The sequence below is a fragment of the Drosophila sulfurigaster genome, chromosome 2R (assembly GCF_023558435.1).
Source record: "Drosophila sulfurigaster albostrigata strain 15112-1811.04 chromosome 2R, ASM2355843v2, whole genome shotgun sequence".
Taxonomy (NCBI): Eukaryota; Metazoa; Arthropoda; class Insecta; order Diptera; family Drosophilidae; genus Drosophila; species Drosophila sulfurigaster.
The window spans coordinates 10,421,972-10,446,187 of NC_084882.1; the positions used below are offsets into that span (position 1 = coordinate 10,421,972).

General features: G+C 36.1%; 1 protein-coding gene across 1 annotated transcript in view; it reads left to right on the top strand.

Annotated features, from left to right (window-relative positions):
* The first annotated feature begins 4,120 nt into the window (after nucleotides 1–4,120).
* LOC133839034 (uncharacterized) overlaps nucleotides 4,121–24,216 on the top strand; it is a 112,698-nt gene continuing 92,602 nt past the window's right edge. The window contains 1 exon segment of the mRNA XM_062270343.1: nucleotides 4,121–4,966. Within this exon segment, the coding sequence (XP_062126327.1) occupies nucleotides 4,405–4,966 (562 nt within the window). The 5' untranslated portion in view covers nucleotides 4,121–4,404.

A 24,216-nucleotide genomic window follows, 5' to 3' on the forward strand; every position in this document is an offset into this window, starting at 1 on the left:
TTTTTGCTGTAATATGTTGTTATATCATTTTTGGCATAAATAATTTAAAATCAAGAAAATATTAGGTTGTTTGGTAATGACATACCGGTTTTTTTATTGATTTTTGACGACAATTTTAAAATAGTTAGCATTGTCCGATTTAAGTGCTTTATGTACCGTTCTCTTCGATGATTTTCTGCCATTTTGATGGTAACTTGGATATGCCTCTTCTAAAGAAGTCCTTGTCCCTACTGGCACAAAACTCGGCGATTCGATTTTCACAATCCTCCCTTGAACTCAATTTTTGTCCATCGAAAAAATTTTGCATGGCCAAAAACAGATGGTAATCGCTTGGAGCAATGTCCGGTCTATAAAGTGGATGCATTAACACTTCCCAACCAAGCTCCCGTAGCTTGTGATGCGTCACCAAAGATGTATGGGGCCTGGCGTTGTCATGATGGAACACAACGCCCTTACGATTCACCATGGCTGGCCGCTTCTGTTCAAGTGCAATCTTCAATCGCTCCAGTTGTTCACAGTAGAGGTCAGAATTGATGGTTTGGCCATAGGGCAACACTTCATAATGGATAATTCCTCTGATATCCCACCATACACTCAGCAACACCTGTTGCTGGCTTTGCCACCGTTTGAGTCGACTCACCGTGCTTCGACCAGGATCTTTTACGCTTTATGTTGTCATATGTGATCCATTTTTCATCACCAGTGACTAACCGATCCAGAAATGAGTCGAGTTTATTACGGTGCAACAAAGATTCACAGATTGATACACGGTCGAAAAGATTTTTTTGGGATAACTCATGAGGCACCCATACACCGAGCTTTTTTTGTTAAATTTTTCGACTTTAAATGCCTATGGACGGTTTCCGTGCTTAGTTGCAGCTCCTCTGCGAGGGTTCTAATAGTCACATGACGATCTCGATCCACTATTTCTATGATTTTATCCGTATCAACGGTCACTGGTCGTCCGGAAGGCGTGGGTGTTTCGGCATCAAAATTGCCACTTCGGAATCGCCTAAACCACTGTTCGGCGATTTGAATCGAAAGTTTGTTATCTCCTAAGACAGCAATAATCTGTCTGCGAGAATCCGCAGAAGTTTTTCCTTGTGCGAAATAAAATTTAAAATTTGCCCGAATTTCTGCGTTTGTGAACTCCATTTCAATCGATTGTAATTTTTTAACGTGGAAGCTCATGTAAACAAACTATATGTCATTTTAAAGGTGATGCCAATACCTTTGAAACGATATATAGCATTGCCAGATACGATTATATTTGACTTCACAAAAGAAGCCCGAAATTTTAATGTAAAAACCGGTATGTCATTACCAAACAACCTAATATTTAAAATATTTCAAAAATAAATTGTAAATGTTAGTTTATGGTTGTATTTTAACTTATTAAAACATCAAATTTAAGAAAATATCTTATAAATTTTTTAATCTAATATTTAAGTGAATACTTTACTTTGGCATAATTACAATAATTAAAAATATAATTTTAGAAAATAAAATTAATAACGACTACGTTAGGCAATGCGATTAAATTAGAACAGTATATGTAGTTTAATATTGATTTAAAATTTCTAAGTTTTGTTAAACTTAAATTAATATTATGCAGGTCATTATACTTTTTTTCATAGATGTATATATGTACATAAAAATAAATTTACTATTGTGGAGGAAAAAAAATAATAAATAAAAATCACATATGTAAATCTAACATATGTCAATTACGTAATTTTTGCATATCAAAAATCTTATAGCAATTTTGCAATGATCTCTCGCCTACTGTCTTCATTATCATTGAAATTCTGCTCCGATTGAAGAATCGTGTCTGCTGATTTGTTTCGACAGACAGATTTGCGGGTGTGCGTGGAGACTTGACAATTCTCGGTCTCCGTTCTCCGCCCAGAATTGTGGGGGCCTTCTCACATACCTCGCATAAATTATGAAGCGATCCAAGTAGTTGCTTGACAAGCTATGTGCCAAGAGGGCGGTATATTTACAGCATTTTTCAATGCATTACATTTCACAACATAAACTGGCTGGCATTGCTCGAGCAATTACTCTAATCAATTTATGTATAATCGAAATTTGTTGTGGGTGTCTACCTGCTAATTTGTTGATAGCTCCAAATCACAGCTATGAAGCATGCTTGGGAATGCTGCTGTATGAAATCCTAGATTTCCTTTCAACTTTTGTCGGCAACAGGTAAACACAATATTCTTGTGATTTCCATAAAGAAAGAAAACATAAGATAGAGCACGCCTTAGACGTGCTCAATTCTAAATGTTATAAGTTTATTGAAATTGAACGTGACAATCTGGTCGATTTTACAAACCAATGTGTGAATTTTACGTTTCATTACATTATGTTATATATTTATTCCTTATCTATACGTTATTGAAAGGTGATTAAAATATGTGACATTACTTAACTAAAAGAAAAACTAATATTTACAAACAAAATTCCTATAATATAATATAATTCTTTAAAATTATTTTATTGTTTGCATCTACAAATCAATAATAACATTTTGAAATCACTTAGTTTCTCGTATTTAAATAAGATTAAAATATTATGTTCTGCAGTTCTTAGTTTAGTTAATTGTATAATATAGTTGATAGTATAATTTCTGAATTTATGCATTTCAAAATATATTTTTCTGAAATTAATATTTTTTAAATGACGTTTTGAAATATTTATTGAAATTTAACTTTTCCAATATTTTGTTTTCATTCTATTTTTTTAATAATACATAAAGTAGTATCAGTTGTTTTAAAAATCATTTTTGAATTAACTGTTAAACCAATTTTAATATTGATACCCTTGAAAAATACCATAAGCTTCAGGCGTTAAAGTATCTTGAGTATTTTTTAATTATTTTCCAAAGGATTAATTTCATCTGAAAACAACTTCTTCCTGTCTCTCTGTTCGATCACTTTTTTCCTTAATTATTCTTATCCGTTTACGCTCATTCTTAGCAACTGGTCCAACATCTGTTACAATTCTGTATGGAGAGCTAATCAGGCCAGAAACGAACTGAAATACGTGTAATTAGAGCCCTTTTGTGGTCTCATGCTTGTGAGTAAGTTTGTGTTTGTGTTTGTGAGTTCGAAATGGCAAATCACTTGAGATAAATCGTTAAACACGAATCGATATTTTGTATGTGAGTAAGTATGTGTGTGCGTATGTGGGGTCTGTAATTAACTGAATGTTTACGATTGTTATTTTGCTAGTGTGGCAAATTAGATAGGTACAGATTTTATTATCCGAACTACAATTGAAATACTTATAGTTAAACGATGGAAGTTAATTAATAATATCTTTTAATAAGTACATTCATGTGTTGTATGGTATTTAATAATCATTTTAAATGGTGCACTACGTTCAGTTCCCTTTATTCCCCAATACGAAATCTCGCATTTTACATACGATATTGCGATACGATATTCAAGCAAGCAAAGGCAATTTCTTTGTTTACGCAAAGACAGCGCAGTGAGAGAAGCGAAGCAAATGCAATTACGTTTTGTTTGACTTTGTTATTTTACACTCGCTCGTATACACACAGCCTCACACATACACAATACCAACTCATACGTGCACACTTTGCAAAGGCACACAATAACAACGCCACTGTTATCGCTTGCAATTGCAGCTGCACGGTCAATGCAAGAGAAACAACGCACAGTGGGTCGCTCACGCAAAGCTGGCAAGCTCACAGGAACAATTATTAGATTGTTGTTATTTAAAAGTAAAGGCAATCCTAGATTACCATAATATTAATTATTATTATAGGAAAACAATTTTTATTGATTTTAATTATCAAGTTAACATTGATTTGCTAAGATATTAGTGTTCATGCAACACCGAAATTATTTTAAGCCATGTACATACTTATTGCACCATGTACTTATTGTATTAAAATACATTAGACGTCAATGGTAAACAATTTGTTGTGGGCTATGAGAAAAATTTCATGAAGAACGCTGCAAAATTATCCACTGTGCGTTGCGCTCTCCGAACTGTGCGGGCGGTTTGTCTGCTCTCTCTTGCTCTCTCAGGTCAAGACTGTGTATGAGACACTGCGTCGCTGTTTTAAGCCGAGCCGGTTTTTCAGTTGTTTTCTGACTGTGTTGAACGAACGTTGTGCGAGCGGAGCAACGAATAAAAACGGCGTCAACGCCGCAATAAATGGCGCGCGTTTGTGTTTTTTTACGTATCGACTAACAATAGTTCTATTAACAAATAATAATGATAATAATTCGAATATGCACATGCTATTTTAAATAACAACGACAACAACAACAAATGTGAGTGTATGTGTGAGAGTGCAGTTAACAAAAGTGCATTGTAAACAACAGCAAATAAGAATCAAAACGTAAAAGAAAACGTCAAAACGTCAAAATGACGCGCGAAGAAGAGGAAGAAGTGCGCTTGTTGCTCTCGCGTCACCAGGAGCGCATAATGCTAGATCTGGGCAGCACTGATCTACTCGCGGTGCTCGTCAAAAACTCTGTGCTCAGCCAATCCGAGGAGGATCTATTGCTGAAGCCAACAACAACATTGGGTGCTGTTGCTGCTGCCGAACCGGACAGTGCGCCCTCTAGCGTGGGTGCGCTGACAAAACGAAAGCTGAGCGCTGTCGCCAGCAGCAGCAGTGGCAGTGGCAGCGGGGGCAGCGCCAGTGTCAGCGGTGTAGGCGTGGGTGGTGATTATAGCTCAAGTTTAGCGGGCTCCTCGCGTAGTGCCAGTGTCAACGGTGATCATGCGCAGAGCGACAATCGGTCGCTAACGCCCTCTGTCGGGGGCAATCTGAACGATGCCGACATATTGCGTTTGCAATGCGCCAATCTTATTGATATAATTGCGAAGAGCGGCTTTGAGAAATTCAAACAGTTTTGCTATGCTATCGAGTGCGAGTGTCCGCAGCTCATTGAGGATTTAATTAACGATCGTCTAAAAAGTGGTAAGTAACTAAAAAAAAAAAATCGCTATCAAAACCTAAATCTAGTGAGAAAAAACCTGTTCTGGCAGTTGGCAGTTTAAGAATCGCGATATCGCCTCTAAATTATGCGCGTAATTGTGCTCGATCGGTTCTTAAATTTCTCGCTGTTTGCTAATTGGAATTTTGCATAGAGCACATATAGAGTGTTCAGTTACATACAGACGTCGTGGGCGTTACCTTTTACAGAGGCGCGACTGTAATAATCGCCATTATCTGTGATTATAAGCTTTAGCTTTAGACAATCTTTATGATGTGAGACAGGTGACATTTGTCACTGTTTTATGGAGTTTTGTGAGAGTGTCGCATAACTGTATGAAAATGGCAACAATGCGTTAATTTGCTGAACTGATTTGAATAAAGTCTTGGAAGGAAGTAATTAGTTAAATCTTTTCTATTTTTATTGTTTCTATTAAATTTGCATAAAATAAAATATACAATTTTTGTTTGGTTATCTATGATAAAAATGTGTTTATGCATATTTATTAGTAGTTAAAACTTGTGACGTCATGTGCAGAAAGCGAAAAAGAGAGCTCAACCTTATTTGCATAACATGTATAAAGATAAGATGACCCAAAGGAAGAGTTTTTAAGTATAATCGATTCTTATTATAATACATAATTGATACTTTGAAAGTCTCTTATCTTGTATCTGTTTTAAATTGTTTTTCCACTGTTGATTAAGATGCTATTGATCTAGTTAAATGTTTCGATCTTAATTGCATTTTATTGTATACAATTTACCTATGAAAAGAGTATTGGAAAGGCGAATAAATAATTCTATCATTACATTTTTTACATTTTTACATTTTTACTACAAATATAAGCGTGCTGGGACGTGGGAGTTGTTGTGGATGCTGGTAGTAATTGAGTATTAATGATATTTATATGCCCCATAACTTTTACTTAAAGCACTTTTTACGATCCGACTAACGGTATTTGTAGCTGAGTAGTTAAGCCGGTAGCTGAGTACTTGACGTAACTAGAGGTTTGAGAGATTTGTTTGTACGCTGTAAAAGTTCTCGAGAATTGTTATCAGTCAATGTTTGCGTTGGCAATGAAACGAAACACAATTTGTGTTTGGCCCAGCCTTCGGATGTTACCCTTTTAGTTGTTGTGATAAGCAGAGTCAACTTGTTTTTGTAAGAAATGATAACAATTTTAGGGTTCCCACAACTTATTTGTGTGTACTGTAATAACAAGGGACCCTAAGTTAGAGTGATAGCTAATGACTTTTCCCTTTTCTTTTCACAAAAAATAACTATCAGCAATTTAGTGAACATTTTGAGATAGTCGCATTTTTTGAGGTTGACGTTTCAATTAATTATGTACATATGCAATACATATTTAGTATTTATGAATATTTTTTCATTTGACTTGTGTATAAATAGAAAATAATTTTACAAGATTTCCTTATTATGAGAAAATGTTTGGAAAAGATTTCACAATAGATTATAATTAGAACTTTTCAATAGTAATTTGCGTCTAGCTAATAAATATTCATATGACTTGCGAATCTAATCTGACTTCCCCATCTTGTTCTTCAGCAAATCCCCCATGATTATACGTATTCATCAAAAATTCGCACAGCTGTTGAAAGAACATCCACGCGCTGATTCATTGATTCATTGACCCACAACTTATAGTTCATGCCAGCAACCAAGCAACCAAAAACAATGCCAGACAGACCGTAGTACATGTTTGCTTCATGTAAATCTCTCTAGCTCTTCAGACTTGTAAATTACCCGAACGTTGACAGGGAACAGGCAGAAGGTAGAAGAGAAGAATTGAACAACACAACAGAACCAAATAAGAACAGAATTGAATTGAGAGCGAATCGCGCAGCTAGAAAAATAATAAAAACATTCTCGTAGCCAGTCAAGCAAAATACAAACTATTGTTGTTATTCTTCTAGTTGTTGTTGTTTTCATTTTAGAGTTGTTGTTGCTTTTGTAGTTGAGCATATGTATTTTCCTAATGAAAAAGCTGTTGGCTCGAACAGAAAACAAAATAATCATACTACATACGTACTATAGATACGAATCCAAAAAAAGAATTAAACTAAACAAGAGCAAAAAATTACAAAGAGTCGGCTGGGGCATTATGATCGACTTTACGATACCCTGGAATAAAATAAATAAGACAAAATACATATGTTCGCGTTATTCATTGCAGCAATATTCAATTTAATATATCCTGTATTTATTATTGTTCATTCTTAATATAAAAGAGAATATATTTTTAATATCACAAGTTTTTTAAATTCAAATTTTGTGTTTAGATTTTTTTCGAAGTATGAATTTTATTTATTAAACTAATCATAAGTCATGATTAGTTATAAATATAAATTAAATTGAAATTTTGTGGATAAAAAATCAAGCAAAATATTGACACGAATATTTTTTGCTATTTAACTAAGTTTAGAAAAACATTTGTACTAAAATTACTATAAAGCAACAATATAAAGTGATCCTTTTACCTAGGACCACAATAGTTAAACATGGAAATTCCCTTTTTATCCAATTTGGGGCTACTGAGTATTCAAAGTGGCAACAACAAGAAAACGGCCCATGGCCAATGTATTGTACATAAGGCACTCGATCACGTTTTACGATTCTGGCCACGATTACAGAAACGCGTTACGCGTGGTCCAATGTCCATGGGGCCAACATGCATGTGCCTATGTGTGTGTGTGTGTGTGAGTCTGTCTATGTGTGTGTAACTCCGTTTGTACAACTGCCACAGGGTTTCTTTTTATTTTGTTGTTTACTGTTCTTCTCTTACATTTTGTTGTTGTATTTCATCTATACTATACACGTCTGACTGCTGGCCTTCATCATTATGATCAGCAGCTCAGCATCATAATCATAATGTCCAAGGGGTTGACGTTTTGCTTTTACTGTCTCCCTCTCTTTCTTTCGCTATGTTTTGTGTTCTGACTCGCTCACTCTGTCTATCTCAGTCTTCTATGTAAAGAGTTTTGTTTGCTAATTTCTTGTACGTGCTGTTCTTGTTTGCTATTGCGCCGTCGCTCTCTTCTTTTTCTTTTCACGTTCTTCTTCATTATCATCATCTCTGCGCTCAGGTAGACGACTGTAGATGATGCACAGCCAGTCCCAATTCAGTCGCCAGTTCCCTGTCCCCTGTTCGTAAATTACAATTATTTACAGCGCGTAATGTTTGTGGCTGCGCAGTTTTCGTCTCTCTCTTGCTTCCTAGCTCTGTCTGTGCTCAATCTGCGGCGCTCCCTTTTGGCACTGTCTTTTGCCTTTGATAATTTATGCAGCATAATATGCTCGATGACGTTTATCGTTTGCCATTCCCCTTGCTCGTTTTGCCATTCGCCCCCCACTTGCCAAACGATCGCCCGCTTAACGTTCCCTTTTCGTTTTGTGTGCCGCTCTTATCGCTCTTGTTCTTGGCTTCTTCTTTGTGGTGTGTCTGCTGCTGGAAGAGACGTTTCCTTTTATGTTTATTTGTTGATGTCTTTGATTTCGCTTTTTTCTTCATTTCTTTTTAATTTTTATGTGCACTCGTATTTATTCTACCTCAACACAACGTCATCATGATGTTCACGTTCACCTTTGCTTTTGTTTTTGCTGCGCATGCGCATCCTGTTTTTGTTGTTGCTGCTGCTGCTGCCGTCGCAGTCGCCGTCACCGTCACAGTTGCTGCCGTCCGAGTCCTACTTACTTCTTGTTTTCGCTCCAAGTCACTGTCTCTTTTCTCTCTCTCTCTCTCTCTCTTTCTGGCTTAAGTAGGTTTTCATGACGCGTTTTCGTTGCATGATTACTGTGGGGTTTTTTGATTTTCCATCGATTTAGCTTCGTTCCAGTTACGAACTCAGGATGTGTCTGGCGCCATTAAAATATTGGCTTTATGTTCACTGACCAGTCCAACTAGTAGGTCGACAGATCTCTTTTTCTCTCTTTCTTAATATCTTCACCATTTTGCAACATAGTGAATTGCGTTGTCTCGTAAAAAAAACTTAAGAACCGGGTTGGGTTTTCTTTTTTTTATGGAACTACTTCGATATGGCATTTTTAAAGTTCTTATCCATTTGAACAAGAATTGTACTAGATTGTGTTATGTTTTGAGATTATATCTACACCGTAGAGACCACCAAAACAGCTACAACTTGCCTCTGTGTGGCAAGTAGATCAGTTATATAATTAATTGACATTCTCCCTGATTACAACTTAACTTCATTAGGAAGTCGCAACCAAAAGCATTATTAATTTCGGTCGAAGTCAAAGGCGCAGGCAAAGCCGAAGCCTATTTTTGCCTATACACATTTTCTGGGTACAAAATTGTCGGCAGTAACTTCCAATTTCTGACGATCTCTTAAGCCGCTTACCCACACAACTGTCACGCTATCGGCGTGGCCCCAGCTCCCTTCAGGTAACTTGTTTGCGTCTCTTTTACCGATTCGTCGTTTCTACGCTCTTTCTTTACAACATGCAGCACACACACTCACAATCCGCCCGGAAAGGTGTGACTCATGCTAAGTAACGTTTCGGCTCTTCGCTTGTATGGTTAAAGCCGTTCTCCAACACTGACTCAACGCTCACTTGCATCCAGTCTGGCGTCTGTGCCATGCAACTGTTTTGTGGCTGTGTTTCTTTTTTGTTTTGTATACCCTGTAAGCATTGAAAATGGGCAACAAAAGGGAATTTTAATTTTGATGGCAATGCTTAAACATCAATTTTTTATTTAATACGTTTAATAGAAATATAAATGAAATGAAAGTTTCAAAATCGAATTACTAAGCAAAATAAAATAACAACTCAAAATAAAGATAAAAAAATATTCGTTTCAGTAAATGACTGGGAAAATAAAGAATTATACATAAGAAAAATTATACTTTTTAGTTTTAAGATAAAAAAATATTTTTCTAAGTAGATGACTGAAAAAATAAAGAATTATGAATAAAGAAAACCATACTTTTTAGTTTTAACTAATTTGTAATGCTGTATAATGTATAATATGGTTATTCTACCAGTATATTAATATACAATATAATACAGGAACTCTTTATGCTATTGAATAATCTAATATTGAAAACAACATAATTTCAACACGAATTTTTAAAACACGGTTGAATGTCACATTAAAATATTATATAATATTATATTATATTATATTAATTTTTTAATTTTGCATACTTAAGATTTGAGTGTTCATCTGATACTGAGTATCTTGCTGTTTATCATCTGACAGTTGCACGATTCTTACTTGTTAAATTGGTTGTTTCTATCTGCTGGTGCAGCTGATAAACTTGGCGCAGTCGTTAGCCTTTTGCCAGTTGGCTGAAGTTGAAGTTGCAGAGCCGTCAGATTCAGACTTGCAGCCGCTTTTAACTGTTTCGGTTTCCAACGAATAACAGCAGCAACATCAACAACAACAACAACAACAACCATAGCATCTACATCAACAATAACAAATCCGTTGTGTTTACTGCATTTTGACCTGTGGAGAACAAACGAAGTTGAATGCAGAAAAACTAAGAAACTCATCTGGAGATTCTCTCTCTCTTAGCATGGCGTGTAAAAGCATCATTCTGACGTCTTGAAATTGTATCTTAACTTTTGTTCTCATTCTCTGTATTTCATTACATGATCTTTCTGTTATTTTTACAAGTCATTAGCTTTAATTTACACACACACACACATACTCATGGCTAGTTTCATTCATAGTTTGGATGCCGGCGTTCTGCCTCATAAAGTGCAGCTGACTGAACTTAAAGATACAAATATTGCAGTACAGCTTTGCTTTGGTTTCAGTTTCGGTTTCGGTTTTGCTTTCCTGATCGATCGTTGTTGATCACTCGTTACGGCTGCCCAGCTCCACTCCACTCCACAACACTCCCCAACCCTTTTATTTTGGGCATAATTATAATTCATTTATCGTTTGCCGGTCGATGCTTCTCCAGTTTTGTTAACTTCGACTCAAGTTGGCTGCGTTTGGCGATCTTGATGTCTCTCTTTCTTGTTGTAAATGATGATTGATTAGTTTGATCGAATGAACTGACCCTCAGTGTATCACCAAATCGTATATTGATCAAATGTTTGATTTAACGCTTCGTTGAGCATCAACTTTGTGGAAAATCAGGAAATCGACTAATGAACATTTTTAGGCTCTTCATTTTTTATTTAAAAATGGTCTTTCGATATAAATAATAAAATATATAAAAAATATAATGTATAGTTCACTAATTTCAAATATTAGATTTAATTATCAAAAAATATAATGTTTTCAATGGTACTCGCACTTTAATCTTTTCAATTTGATTTGCTCAACTAATTAAATATTATTTTTGGTCTTTCCACTTCAATGAATTATTAATTGATTTGTTTTCATAGCGTAATGCAGACACAAATTTTGCTACGCCAAATTCATAAATTTTAATGTCTGGGCGTTTAATTGACTTGACCTTCGTCTAATGATTTATTCAGATTCCAGTTAATGATACATATCTGACTTACAGTAGTCAAATTCAAATGTCTGTTGTGACTGGTTGACATTGTACATTTTCCCTCTCTCGACTCGGCGATTTTGTTGATTTTCGCCACACTTTTCGCCAGTTTAGTTTGGTGTTGACCCTCTTTACTGTCATTATCCTCTTGAGTTTGGGGTTTCAAAGGCCAACAATGATTGCATTTTGGTATTTTTTTTTTTTTTTTGGTTGTAATTGAAAAAAGAAAGTTTGCAAACGAAAAATTAGACTTTGTTTTCATCTCAAGTTGAAATTACGAAAAGCGAGTAACATTATGCTCATTGTCTTTGGTTCAAGTTGGTCTTTTATTGCGTGTTTTACTTGGTCAAATGTAGCTCCATTTACCGCAGACGTCAACGTAAGAAAATTGGCTACAGGGGAAAGTGCATGTAGTAATTTGAAAATAATTGGAGTGACTTAAGACTGAAAGTGGACCAACTTTGTTTTTTTTCTCTGAAGCTATTCTAAATGACTTCAGGGAGGTCCGAAAGTTGATTTTGTTGAGATGTGTAAAATTGAGATAAAGTGGATGAAAATCTATACATAATATTATTATAATCTTCAAATTCTTTCACTATTGTTTTTAAAACTTGATCGTGTTTGTTCTTGTTGCTGTATATAAAATACAAAGAAATTTATCAGCCTTAAGGGGAATCTTTGTTACGTAAAGATGCGGTTTTATTTTATGATAACTGTGTGCAAACTGGTTCGATAGCATCATATAACATCACATTTAGATTTCTTATTAGAGTAGTAATCTAAAGTGAATTTGGAATTCGATATTGACATTCAAGCTTAATAAACAGCAACAGTAAATATAAATATCGACTACTTTTTGATATAAAACTAATTAAGAAAAGTAAACAAAATGCTTTTATTAAACAAAACAAAAAAAACTTTATGCTGATGGGGAAAACAATTAAGTTTATGAATTCAAATGGACCGCACAAGAAAGTAAAACGATCTCGTTATCAAGAATTTATTTACTTTTAATGAAATCAAAACACAAACAGAACATGGCTTTTGCCGTTTGCTGTGATTCCCGGGATGTTGTGTTGTTAGGTTAGTTAGGAAAACAAAGGGCGCCAGCGGGTTTAACTTTTGTAGGGAGAAAAGTGAGCCATTGGCCAGCTGGTTGTGCGTGAATGTGTGTGGTCAATGTTATTCTGCATTTTTTTCCTGATCTGACTTGGATTGACATGACAGCTGCCGCCTCGAGCGACTCTTGTCATATGAGAAATGTTGTATTAGAATTTGTAGAAGCGCACATGTCACTCTCTATGATGCAAAGTCTGATGATGAATGCTTAGACATGAATCTTCGAGAGAACTCGTAGTTTTTTAGCTGAGCTCTGCGAAATTCGCAAATGAAGAATTTCTTAAAAATTGGCAAATCTTTGTTTATTTACCCTACAAAATAACACAAACAATCCCAACTATGCACTCACAATGTTGTCGTAAAATTCACAAAAAAAAGAACAGATTTTATAATCTTCCATAGCATCTTCTTTTTCATTTCACGACCTGCTAATAATACCCTTTTTGTGTAAGGATATAAAATATAATTAAATTTGAGGCGCAGCGCTGAACAAGCGCAAACCCCGCCATAAATCAGACATGATTATCAATCAATATGAAGTGAAAATAAGTTGAAACGACTTGAAAACTCGAGTTTGCAAACTACTTAATTTTGCTGCTGCTGCTAATCGAAATCGAACGATCTAAAGAACATTTATCTTATTCCCGAGAAGGCGTCTCAACAACTTGGGCTATAAATTTCTATAATATGCAGCGATTTAAAATTTATAGAAAAATTCAAATGATGGCAATGAATACTCCTCATACTCTTCTATATATGTATGAATTTATGGATGTAATCGGGGAGTGGCTAGGTAGAGGGCGCCAGTGTGCAAGCAGCTTCCGGCAAATCGTTGGCTCCTGGTATGTTCTGGTTTGTCTCTGGTCTTTTTTGCTCTGCTCTGGTCATACTTGTTCACATATGTATGTATGTATGTGTGTGTGCGACGTGCGCTGTTTATCTCAATCATCGACAGCAATTCCAGCATGTCCATGGCAATCAGGGGACCACTGGACATTGGATGAAGGGGAAAGAGGGACCTCCTTGTGTCTCCACTCTCTCTTTCTATCCGCCTGTTCTGGTTTATGCTTTTAATGAAATTTCTTAATTGAAGCTGCCGTTCAGTTTGCCGCTCGGTAAAAATAACAGCAGACATGCTTTTTGTTGTTGTTCGCTGTTCTTCTTGATTTGATCTATATTAATCAAGATCAGGCTGGCGTCTTCTACATATGTATATATACTATACGATGAACGTTGTAGAAAGCGAATGTTTTAGCTCCAGACGAACATTTTTTTTTTTTGCACATTTCACGATGATTAAATTACTCAGATTTTAATGTTATTTTTAAACACAGTATTGTGGATTTTTGAGCACTGCGATTTATTTCGGACATGAACTCAGCTTATGCAAATTTATGGCCAGTTGATTGTTGGCTATTTAAATAGATAAATAAAAATTTGCAGCATGAGTGCCAACAGCTGCTTAGAAATTCATTTTTCAAGCTGCTCGCAAATATGCATATTCACATCTCGTTAATAGGAGTATTAGTTTTAGCGTTTGATTTATGCCTTCTAATGTATGCATTGTCAGCGTGCTTCAAAGTTCAAGTTGTAGTATTCTATCGAGAAGGTTTATCACTAACTATCTTGGTACGGAAGTTTTATGTCTTTATTATGCTTTAAGCTATTGAGCGTAAATACTTGATTATCTTTGCATAGACGTTTTGAATACGATTGAGTTTATCTTTATATTGATAGATGATTATTTCACTTTATTTATGGAGGCATTATAATGAGTAAGATAATCGAAAATTAAAGCAAATTGGTGTCATGAATATTACCTTTAATGTTCTCAGAAATACTGATACAAAAGTACTAGATATTTGCTTATAACTATGTATTTATTATTTTTATAAAGTTTTTGTTTGTGAGTAGAGAAATTTAAACTTTTTATACTTGTCTATGCTATTGAAAAATCAAATTAAAATGCAAACTGAATATACTTCATTCTTAGATGAATGCAACGGTCAAATTTCGCTGCTCTAACTTTAATATTCTCTAAGATATCGACAATTGTATGAGCGGACAGACAGACAGTCAGACGGAAGCATTGATTGATCAAATTGAAATGTAAACTAAATATACTTCAAACCTAAATGAATTCAGCTGCCAAAATTTAACTGCTCTTACTTTAATATTCTCTAAGATATCGACACTCCAATGAGCGGACAGACAGGCATTGATAAAAAGATAGCATGAATGGGGTTAAACATGATGGCCAATGTCTGTCGCAAACTCTTCCACAAAGTTATCATGCCCTTAAATACTCTGCGAGAGCGAGTTTAACAATTGACTAAATTGTTTTGTGTTAACAAAGGAACAAACCCATTTTAGTAACTTAATTAGTGAGCCAGCTACCTTCGGGTTGTCCGCCTGTCTGTCCGTCTGTCTGTCTGTCTGTCTGCCTACGTATGGTACATGAGCTCAACGCATCGTTGCGTCAAATGCGATTGCCCAATGACTACACGCATGTTATGTTAGCTGTCTCTCATTGCGCACCTGTGCCACAATCATCGTAGTAACAACCACAGAGGTCAATCCGCAATCCGCACACACAAGCACGCTGATTGGATGCCATTAGACGATGCGGCTTTCACATTGTATATTGTAAATAGATTGCAATAAATTGAGTTGAGTTGAGTTGAGTTCAATTGAAATTGAATTGGAAATGGTAAACGTAAACGTAAACGCAATACAATGGCAAATTAGATCTCTTATTGTCGTTTAGCGCAGAGGAGTGTCATTCGCATTCACATACACGTTGGCGTTGGCATCTGACGTCATAATACGTCGGTAAAGTAGACGAGGTCGTCAGCAGCAGTAGCAGCAGAGCAGCCCTTGTTGGGGTCTCTGTTGACTGAAATATATGGCGTTGATATCCGCTGAGCTATTCGTAATCAACGGGCGTCATCGTCATCGTCATCATGTGTGATATCCAAAGCCTGCACGCATCCACGCCTTTGGCTCAGACTTTTAGAGGCGGGAGGTAAGGTCGGAAGGTTGTTTTTGCTTTGTCAATAACATATTTCGTTGCTTGCACGTGCCGGGGGAAACGGAAATGCAGAAACGCAAATACAGACGCCGGAAAACTTGTGCTCATCCGCTCAGACCGCATGCATTTTTGGGGCGGATGCCGCTGGCTGTGCAATTATTGATGCAATTTTATGCACACACACTCACACCACACACACACACACACACAATAATAACACAGACAATGGGAAAGTGCGTTTGCTTTGAGGCTAACCCTCAACTTTTGGGTTCCTGTGGGAAAATGCAATTTCTCGCCGTTCACAGAATTATTTATTTATTGCGTGTCGCTTGACGTCTCGCAATTGATAATTTAATTTTGCACAATTATTATAAATTATTTCGTCTGCGCTCCTCTCTTCAGCATTGTTATACTTATTTGCCCAATTGGTCGTCTCTGAGCAGAACACTTTGAGAGCAGAGCAGACCACAACACTCAACTGCAGTTCGTCTGCAGTCTGTCTATGGAGGCGAGAGAATTTATTGCCATTATCTGGGCAAATTTATGAACAGAAGTTATAAATGGCCATTGTTGACAATTGTTGAATTGTTGGACAAATATGCATTCACCTCGATTAATATGTTTATTTATGAATGTCATTGCCAATAATGTCGATTTGCAGAGTTCAAAGCTTAGTGCGAGAGATAAAACGCGATGGAAAACAGTGGTTAAAAATTGTATTTGAAAGTTTATTGGATTTATCGTAGTTTAATAATTTATAATTGTTTTAAAATTGTTTGTATTCATCAGTTAATAACACTAAGCTGAGAAATAGATTATTTATTCTCATTTATTAATTTTTATTAAGTTGAAAAAAATAATAATAATAATATACCTGCAATTATTACACACAAACGTGCCTTGACATATCCAATATTTATGTATAACCAAAGCACAATTAAATGTTTTTTGGCCCACGGCTCACAAATAGAACCCACGCGTGGTTGTCATATTAGCGAGTTTCCACTGTAAATCATCTACTTCCGACCCAAAGTGACCTGCCTCATTTGTGAGTTGCATTTCACGCCTCCCACGTGCATATTAGTTTCAAAATGAAAATCAAAACGAAAATGTAAACGAAAACGAAGTTAATTTGGAGTCGATGTCTTGGCCATATTTGCTGCGTTAACTACTGGTCATAAGATAAAATGGCCGCATTGTGATTGGCAGCTGTAAAGAGGTTCATTAAGGCGCTAATAACAAGATATGCAACAACTCTACTCTATAAATGGGAAATGCGAGCATGTTGCGTGCTGTGCAGGAAACGCCTCCGCTTCACGCCCCCCTCGCCATGCCCCTGCTGCCCACTCGCTGCAGCTCCGTGTTAACAAGCTGAACATTTAAGTCATCAATTCGCTGTAAATATGCAAGCAATTAGAGGACAAGAAAAGCAACTGTAACAAGAACAAGGAATGTTTTATTGAGAGTGCTCGACTATAGATTACCCTGAGTAGCGAAGCTTTTCATATGTAACATAATTTATTAATTTTTATCTGTAAAAATTGTTCTTGCCACTTGTTTGAAATTGTCAACACCTTTAAAACGTGTTGTAGCGATATCAAGTCAATTTGAAATAGTGGTTTCTGCGATATCGATAACATCGATAAGTTGATTAGTGTCTGAATCGATCAATTTAAATACTATTTGCTAAGTAGATTTGGTCACACTGCCTAGAAAAAGATGGCTGCCGGCAAAAGCCTCATTGGTATTTTTGAACATTGCCAGAGATGCTCTACGGTAGAAATGATGGAGAAGGCAAACATTATTTATACATATATACAAGATGCTTCCCCTTGCCTGTTGCTTAGAGGGTATGACACGCTTGAACTGCAGTTGCTGACATTTGGCGTCTAGTTGCGGCCACATAACTAAGGCTCAGACAGAAAACTAATGAAATAAATTACTGACTAAGTGCAGCAGCGACGCGGGCTATATAAATTGTGTTTCTCTCAGCAAATGTAGCGTGAAATCACAGCGCAAGAAAAACAACAACAATAAATATACTATACACGCTAAAGTGTTGCATAAATTAATAAATTTTTATTTTTGTAAGGGAAGCTCTTGCTCCCCGCTAAATTTGCATATCAACGGGCGTGGAATTCAAAACAAAACAACAAAAGCAACAACAACAACAAATACGAATACGACAATGAAAAGTGCAGCTAAAGCAAGAAGGAAATTGCTATAAATTACATGCACCGCATTTTCATGGCTCAGTTGATTTCAAAAATACTCGCTGCACTATAAAATTGATGAGCAAAGGCCCTGGAAAGGTCTGTCAAGGGGCACATCAGAATAGGGCAAGAACACGTTGTGTAAGAATGATAAAAACTGTGAATGTGCTATACATCGAATTTTAAAGATGGATAGTTAAATGCATTTTTCATACTCTTTAAAGCGAATAAAATAACTATATGATATATTATAAAGGCTCTATACTATATATGTTAAAGATAAGGACTTTCTTCAAATACTAAAAAATCTGTATAGCTCATTATGTTTGGATTTAATATGAATTAAATAGCATTGGATGATATGAGTGATTTGTCGTTTATTCCCTAGTTGAGCTTTGTGTGAATAGACTGTCATTGTTTAGCTATTAATAGTCTCACTTAACTGCCCAGCTAAGTAAAGTGAAATTTGTAGATACACACATTTTTCTAATGCCAAACAAGGTATCTTTTAAATAAATAGTTCGATCTCATCTCTAAATACATAAATATTTTAATTAGTTTTAAATTTAATGATAAATTACATTCGCAAACAAATTATCTTCATAATTAGAAACTTATTGTGCGCACCTTTTAGTATATACATATTTATTATTAATATGTTTTGGTTTTGATTTCCAACAATTAAGCATTGCCTCAAGAAAGTGATAAATGATAAATTGCACCAGGAAATAAATTATCTTCATAATTAGAAACTTATTGTGCGCTCTTTTTAGTAGATATTTTTAATATTTTTGGCTTTTGATTTCCAACAATTCTGTATAGCCCAAGAAAGTGTATCTGCAAGTCGAATTTGTATATTTATCCATCTATATTTAGCACATATTATTAACTATTCATGCTGATTACGAGTATTTGGCTTTGAGCCGTTTCCTCGCCACTTTCCAGCTCCAATTCTATACCTGATACTTGTCACTCTTTTTGCATATCTTGATGAATGCTTTTAGCTTCCTCCCCTCACCAGAACGAGCTCTGTCGCTCTCCACGCTTTGAAACGCAACTTCTGTGGCACATCATGCAAATTACAAATAACTCAGAAGAATGCCGCTCCGCCCTCGTGTCACTTCTGTCAAGAGGCACCATCAGCAGCAGCAGCAGCAGCAACAGATGTGCAGCTGATTGAGCGTCATCTTTGTTGCTGTCGGAACACGCCTCATCTCGGGCCTCATCAGCGAGATGAAAAGGGTTGGAGAAGCTGTAGCCACCGAAGCAGCCACAACCAGAGCCGTGTCTTGGTTGTTATCGCCACATTGCAGACGGCAACAGGGCGGCTACTTGACTTCCACCTTCCGCTGTGTGGCACCTTCGTTTAACATAATTTGTGGCCGCCAGTCATGTTTTTACGACACCCGCTGTAAGTGGCAGCACAGCACTGTGTGCTTTGATTTTCAATACAAAATCGTTTGGTCAGCTCGACTCTTTCAAGCTGTCTTTAAGCTCTTTTACCTTTCGCTCATCAATGTCCTCCCTTGTCTGCGCCCAACTTGCAACTCGCAACTTGCATCTCCACTCCTTTGTGCTATCTGCGAGTGTCCAATCAAACACATGTCAAATGTTTGTTGTTGTCCATTCCCTGTTGCCTGTTGGCGGCGTTGTTGTTGTTATTGCTGATGCTGATATTGCCTGTCGCCGCTGTCGTTGTTGCACTCGCAATTGCTGCAGTTTGCTGTCGCTCTATCTGGGGTTCGCCTGCATAATCATGACTTCGATTCACTTTCGCTGCGTCATGTAAATGCACTCACCATCTAGTATCTGTATTTATGTGAGTGAGTCTCGCTTGTATTTAACAACGTCAGCTGCTCGTAGACCCAAACAGTCCAACAGCCAAGCAGCCAAAGAGCCAAACAGCCAGTGGCCATTTCCATGTCCACATATGGGCGCGCTTAGCTCGTGTGGGCGCCTCTCGCGAATAACACCAAAACATTGGCATGGGCGCAAGCCAACGCCAAAAAAAAACTGACTGGCAAATACTTGTACAAAAGCAACAACAACAGCAACAAAGCTAAGCCAAATCTGAATACATATCCAAATCTGTAACCATCGATTCTCTTCCACATCGACATCGTTTGGGTTGTCATCGTGGACATACACATGTAGTTTGGCACCCACACTTGTTTTGCATATTCGCCACATATTCGATATCGTTGTCTACGTCGAATTCGCGTCGAATAACAACTGACAGAGCCAAAGCTAAGCGGCCATGCATTTGAGAGCTCCACTCGGCGTCATCGTCAGGTCAACGTCAATGTGCATTGCGTAGTAGTCTTTATTTAGGCACAGTGGTGCAGGTGCTGTTGAAAATTAATATATTGCACTACATGAAAACCTAAATGTAGTTCATAAATAAATTGAACAAAATAATAATTTGTTTGTGTTGTTTTAATCAACAAATAATATTGAAAAATATATATTTGAAGTTAAGTACATGATTTAAATGCGAGAAGACAATGTGATAATGAAGTTTTACATACGATTTATATACTGCTAATAAATGTTCAAATATTTTATTCATATTTATTCTAAATAATATATACGAAAAACGTAATTCTTATAACACATTTTTACAAAACTAATTTTACAAAAATATTAATATTTATAAAACTTTACCTAACAAAAATTAAAATCAAATTCGAAATAAATTAAAACATAAAAAAATTAATAGTAATAATAATAATGTGTCAATTATTTAAATAAATTGAATCATATAATATAATAATTTGATCAAAAATATTCACAATGTATCTTCATTCGTATATTTCATTAAATTTATTTTGAATTAATCAACCGAAAAGACAGGATAATCAAAATTATTTGTAGTAAAACTAATATGCAAATTATTTAATTAAATTGACAGACTTTTTTACCTTATACATTGAATTACATATAATTTGATATAAATATGAAATGTTTCTATTGAATGCAATCGTAATTATTCAACCCTTAAAAACTGATGAATAAAAAACAGTTTAGTTAAAATTGAAAAATTGAAAAGGCAATCAAGCTCCCAACATTCAATTCAATTAAGTGTTATTTAAATTGTGCAAATTGTACATAATTGAATAATTGAGTTAAACACAAATTTAAAAAAAAAATTCAGCAAGCATAACTAGTATTAAGACCACGGTGCAGACAGCCGGCGGCAGTAAACTTATTAAATCTCAATATTTTTTTCGGCTTGAAGTTAACTGACGGAAATTCAGTTATTAAAAGTTGACTAAAAATGATAGATGACTTTTAAAACTCAATTTGTAACATGTGAAAATTCAGAAATGCCAGTCAAATGCATTTTGTTTGAGAGGAGAATGAAATACGAAACAGCAAAAAAATAGACGCTTTAAGATACATTCTCGTCTATGGCTGACAGGCAACAAATTAAGTGCTATCACAATGGAAACTGGCAGCTTTCAGGTTGCAACTACACTCGTTTAACAAATGGCCTGAGAGTAAAAGAAGAAAACAAACCGGAAACGGAAATGTGCTCACGCCCGCACCTTTTGCGGCCACAAACACAACATCTTGTTTAGTTTGCAATTGTGTTTTGCCGGGTTGCCAGCCCGTGTATTCATGTTCGTCCTGTTGTTGGTCCTTGCACGCGGTTAAAGTCGAAGCTTCCGCGCACGTGAGAGATAAAAATCCGGTTCATGTGGCCAGGACCACAAAAGGCGACGTGGAAATGAATTAACATTTTGCATGTTGGCAAAAAACTAAAGCAAAAAAAAAAAAAAAGATACTAAGTGCGGGCAGGATAAGCGCACATCCAGGCAACATCCTGTTGTGCAACGTTTGCTACTTTTCGGCCAAAATAGTACTTTAGTCTCTTGCTCTTTCTCATTCCTTTGTGGCATCGGAAGAAGCAGCAGAAGCCACATAAAACATTCGCAGGCTCCACTCCAGTTTAGTCCAGTTAAGTCGACTCAGCTTCACTCCAGTTCACTCCATTCCACTCCACTCCGCCCTCCTCGTTTACATTCATCTGGGTGGGTTAACGCCTTTTTGGCTTTAATGGTGCAACTTTAGTGCTTAAGTGGTATAAATTGCAATGGACTGCAGTTAGTTTTGCGCAGATGCATATCGTTTTTTGGTAGTGGAGTTGACGTAGTTGGAGTCGGCACAAAGTGCCTTGTGGTTCGTGTGCTACTGAGAATACGCTTTCCCCAACTCGCCCCACTCTCCCCACTCTGCACTTCATCCATAATTTATTACGAACCACACGACATACACGCCTAAGTATCTATGTATGCGAGTAGTTTACTTCTCTAACAATGCATTTTGGCTACGTGCAAAGTCTGACACTCAAAGTAACCAATATTTAAATATGTATCTTACGCCCAGCATCGACTTTGGATTCAGCTGCAGCTTAGCGAAGGCTTTTAATAACATTAGCATTAAGTCGATAAGCGACTTGTTAAGCATGTATAACAGACAATTTTTGGTTTTATTACGGGAACTTGTTCGTTGACTTCTTTATTTCTGTATAATACACAAAATATTCATTGAATCAGATCAAAATAGACAATCTATTTCATTTATGTGTTTAATGATTGAACTTTAATTGTATATACACTTAATTTCAATCATTTAAATGGTAGAATATTATGATAATTAATTAAACTTTACAAGAGTTTTTAATTACAATAAATTATTTTTATTTAAAAGAAAAAATAAACACTTAATCCTAAATTGGCATTTGCTGATTATTATAATTGATATTTATAATTTTATTTTATTTTTCTGCAAAAGAGATTTTTGGATTTTATTTACATTTATATTTATGAATACAAAAAAAAATTATACGAATTTTCAGATTTTAGAAAGTCTAAAAAAAGAATTACACTTCGATATTAGAAGAAAAAAAAATATAAACATATAAAGTTACACGATTTTATTGAATGTTTAAAAATCTAAAGAATTAGTATTCTCTTTAAAAGAAGATAAGATGTATTAGACCATGAAATGTATATTCCATTTATTACCCAAATGAATTGCAGTATTTTTTAAGTTGACGTGCCGTGAGAAAAGAACAGAGAAATAGTTAAGAACGTTTTTGTGTTTCACATATAAATCATATGAGTGTTACGAAATCAATCAAACTGAACTTCAAAGTGCAGAGACCCCTCATCCGAGAAGCAGAGAAAGAAAGAAAGAAAGAGATAGAGAGGGAGGGAGATGGAGCAAAAGTTTGCCGTAACATTAGACACAAATTTGTGGAATTGGGGAAACCACCACACAAAATGCATTCACTAACAAAACGCGCACAAATGGAGAGCGTAATTATTATTAATTTGTCAAGTATGTAAAACAGATGCCCTATGCACCAATGGGCCCAGCGGGTTGCACGATGCTCGAGTTCGAGTTCGGGTTCGATCGCGAGGGGGAGGGGAGAGACGACAGTTGCACTTAGAGACTGAATGCGGGCGCAGCATGAAATGTTTCGCTCTTTTTTCGGGCTGGTCTGGAAAATAATGTTGCTGCTGCTATTTTGTTGCAGCCACGCGCCAGTTTGCGGGGGGGAAGTGGGAAGAAGGAAGAGGAGGAAGTTGGAGCTGGACGAAGAAGGGAGTGGGGAAAATACACAGCAGCAGGGGAAAATGCACAGCCAGCAGACAATTTTCAATGCAACTCAAAAATCTGCCCTGCCGAGACGAGATGATAGAAGGGGAGACAGAGACGGAGACGGAAGCGCGGAGCAATGCAGACAAGTGCAGACAATTCCCGAGAGATGTTGTGTATATATAAAAATATATATCCGTCCGTACCAAATTTGTCGGCAACTCAGCCTCAGCCTCAGCCTTTGGGCTCCGCATTTGCCGCTGTCTCTGTCTATTTTTATATCCATTAAATGCATTTTGTGCACATTTCGAAATCGTGGCACATTTACATTTCTGTTTCGATCTTGTTGCTTTGCTCTGGCTTTTTTCTTTTTTTGTCTTTTGCTTTTCCTCTCTCCGTTTTGGGGGCTTCGCTTCCAATCCAATTGTGTTTTGATTTCGTTTTACCATGAGCAGACAGTTTTTTTTGTTTGAATGGAATCTAGATGAAAAGTTGACTTGATTTAGCAAAAGTTCATTTGCAGTTGCAGTTTGCAATCGGTGTGTTTATTTATTTATGGTCTGACATTCCTTTGAAGTTTTGACGAACAACTTACAATGCAACAAAAGGTGGGATCAACTGCACAGATTGAAGATTGAACAGAAAGCAGAAAACAGCTCATTAGTCTACATATTTTTGCCTGCAACTAACGAGTATTTATGTTTGTCATACTTAAATGACAATGACAGAAATTCATAGCGCATTCTTGGATTAATTTGTGATAACAGAAT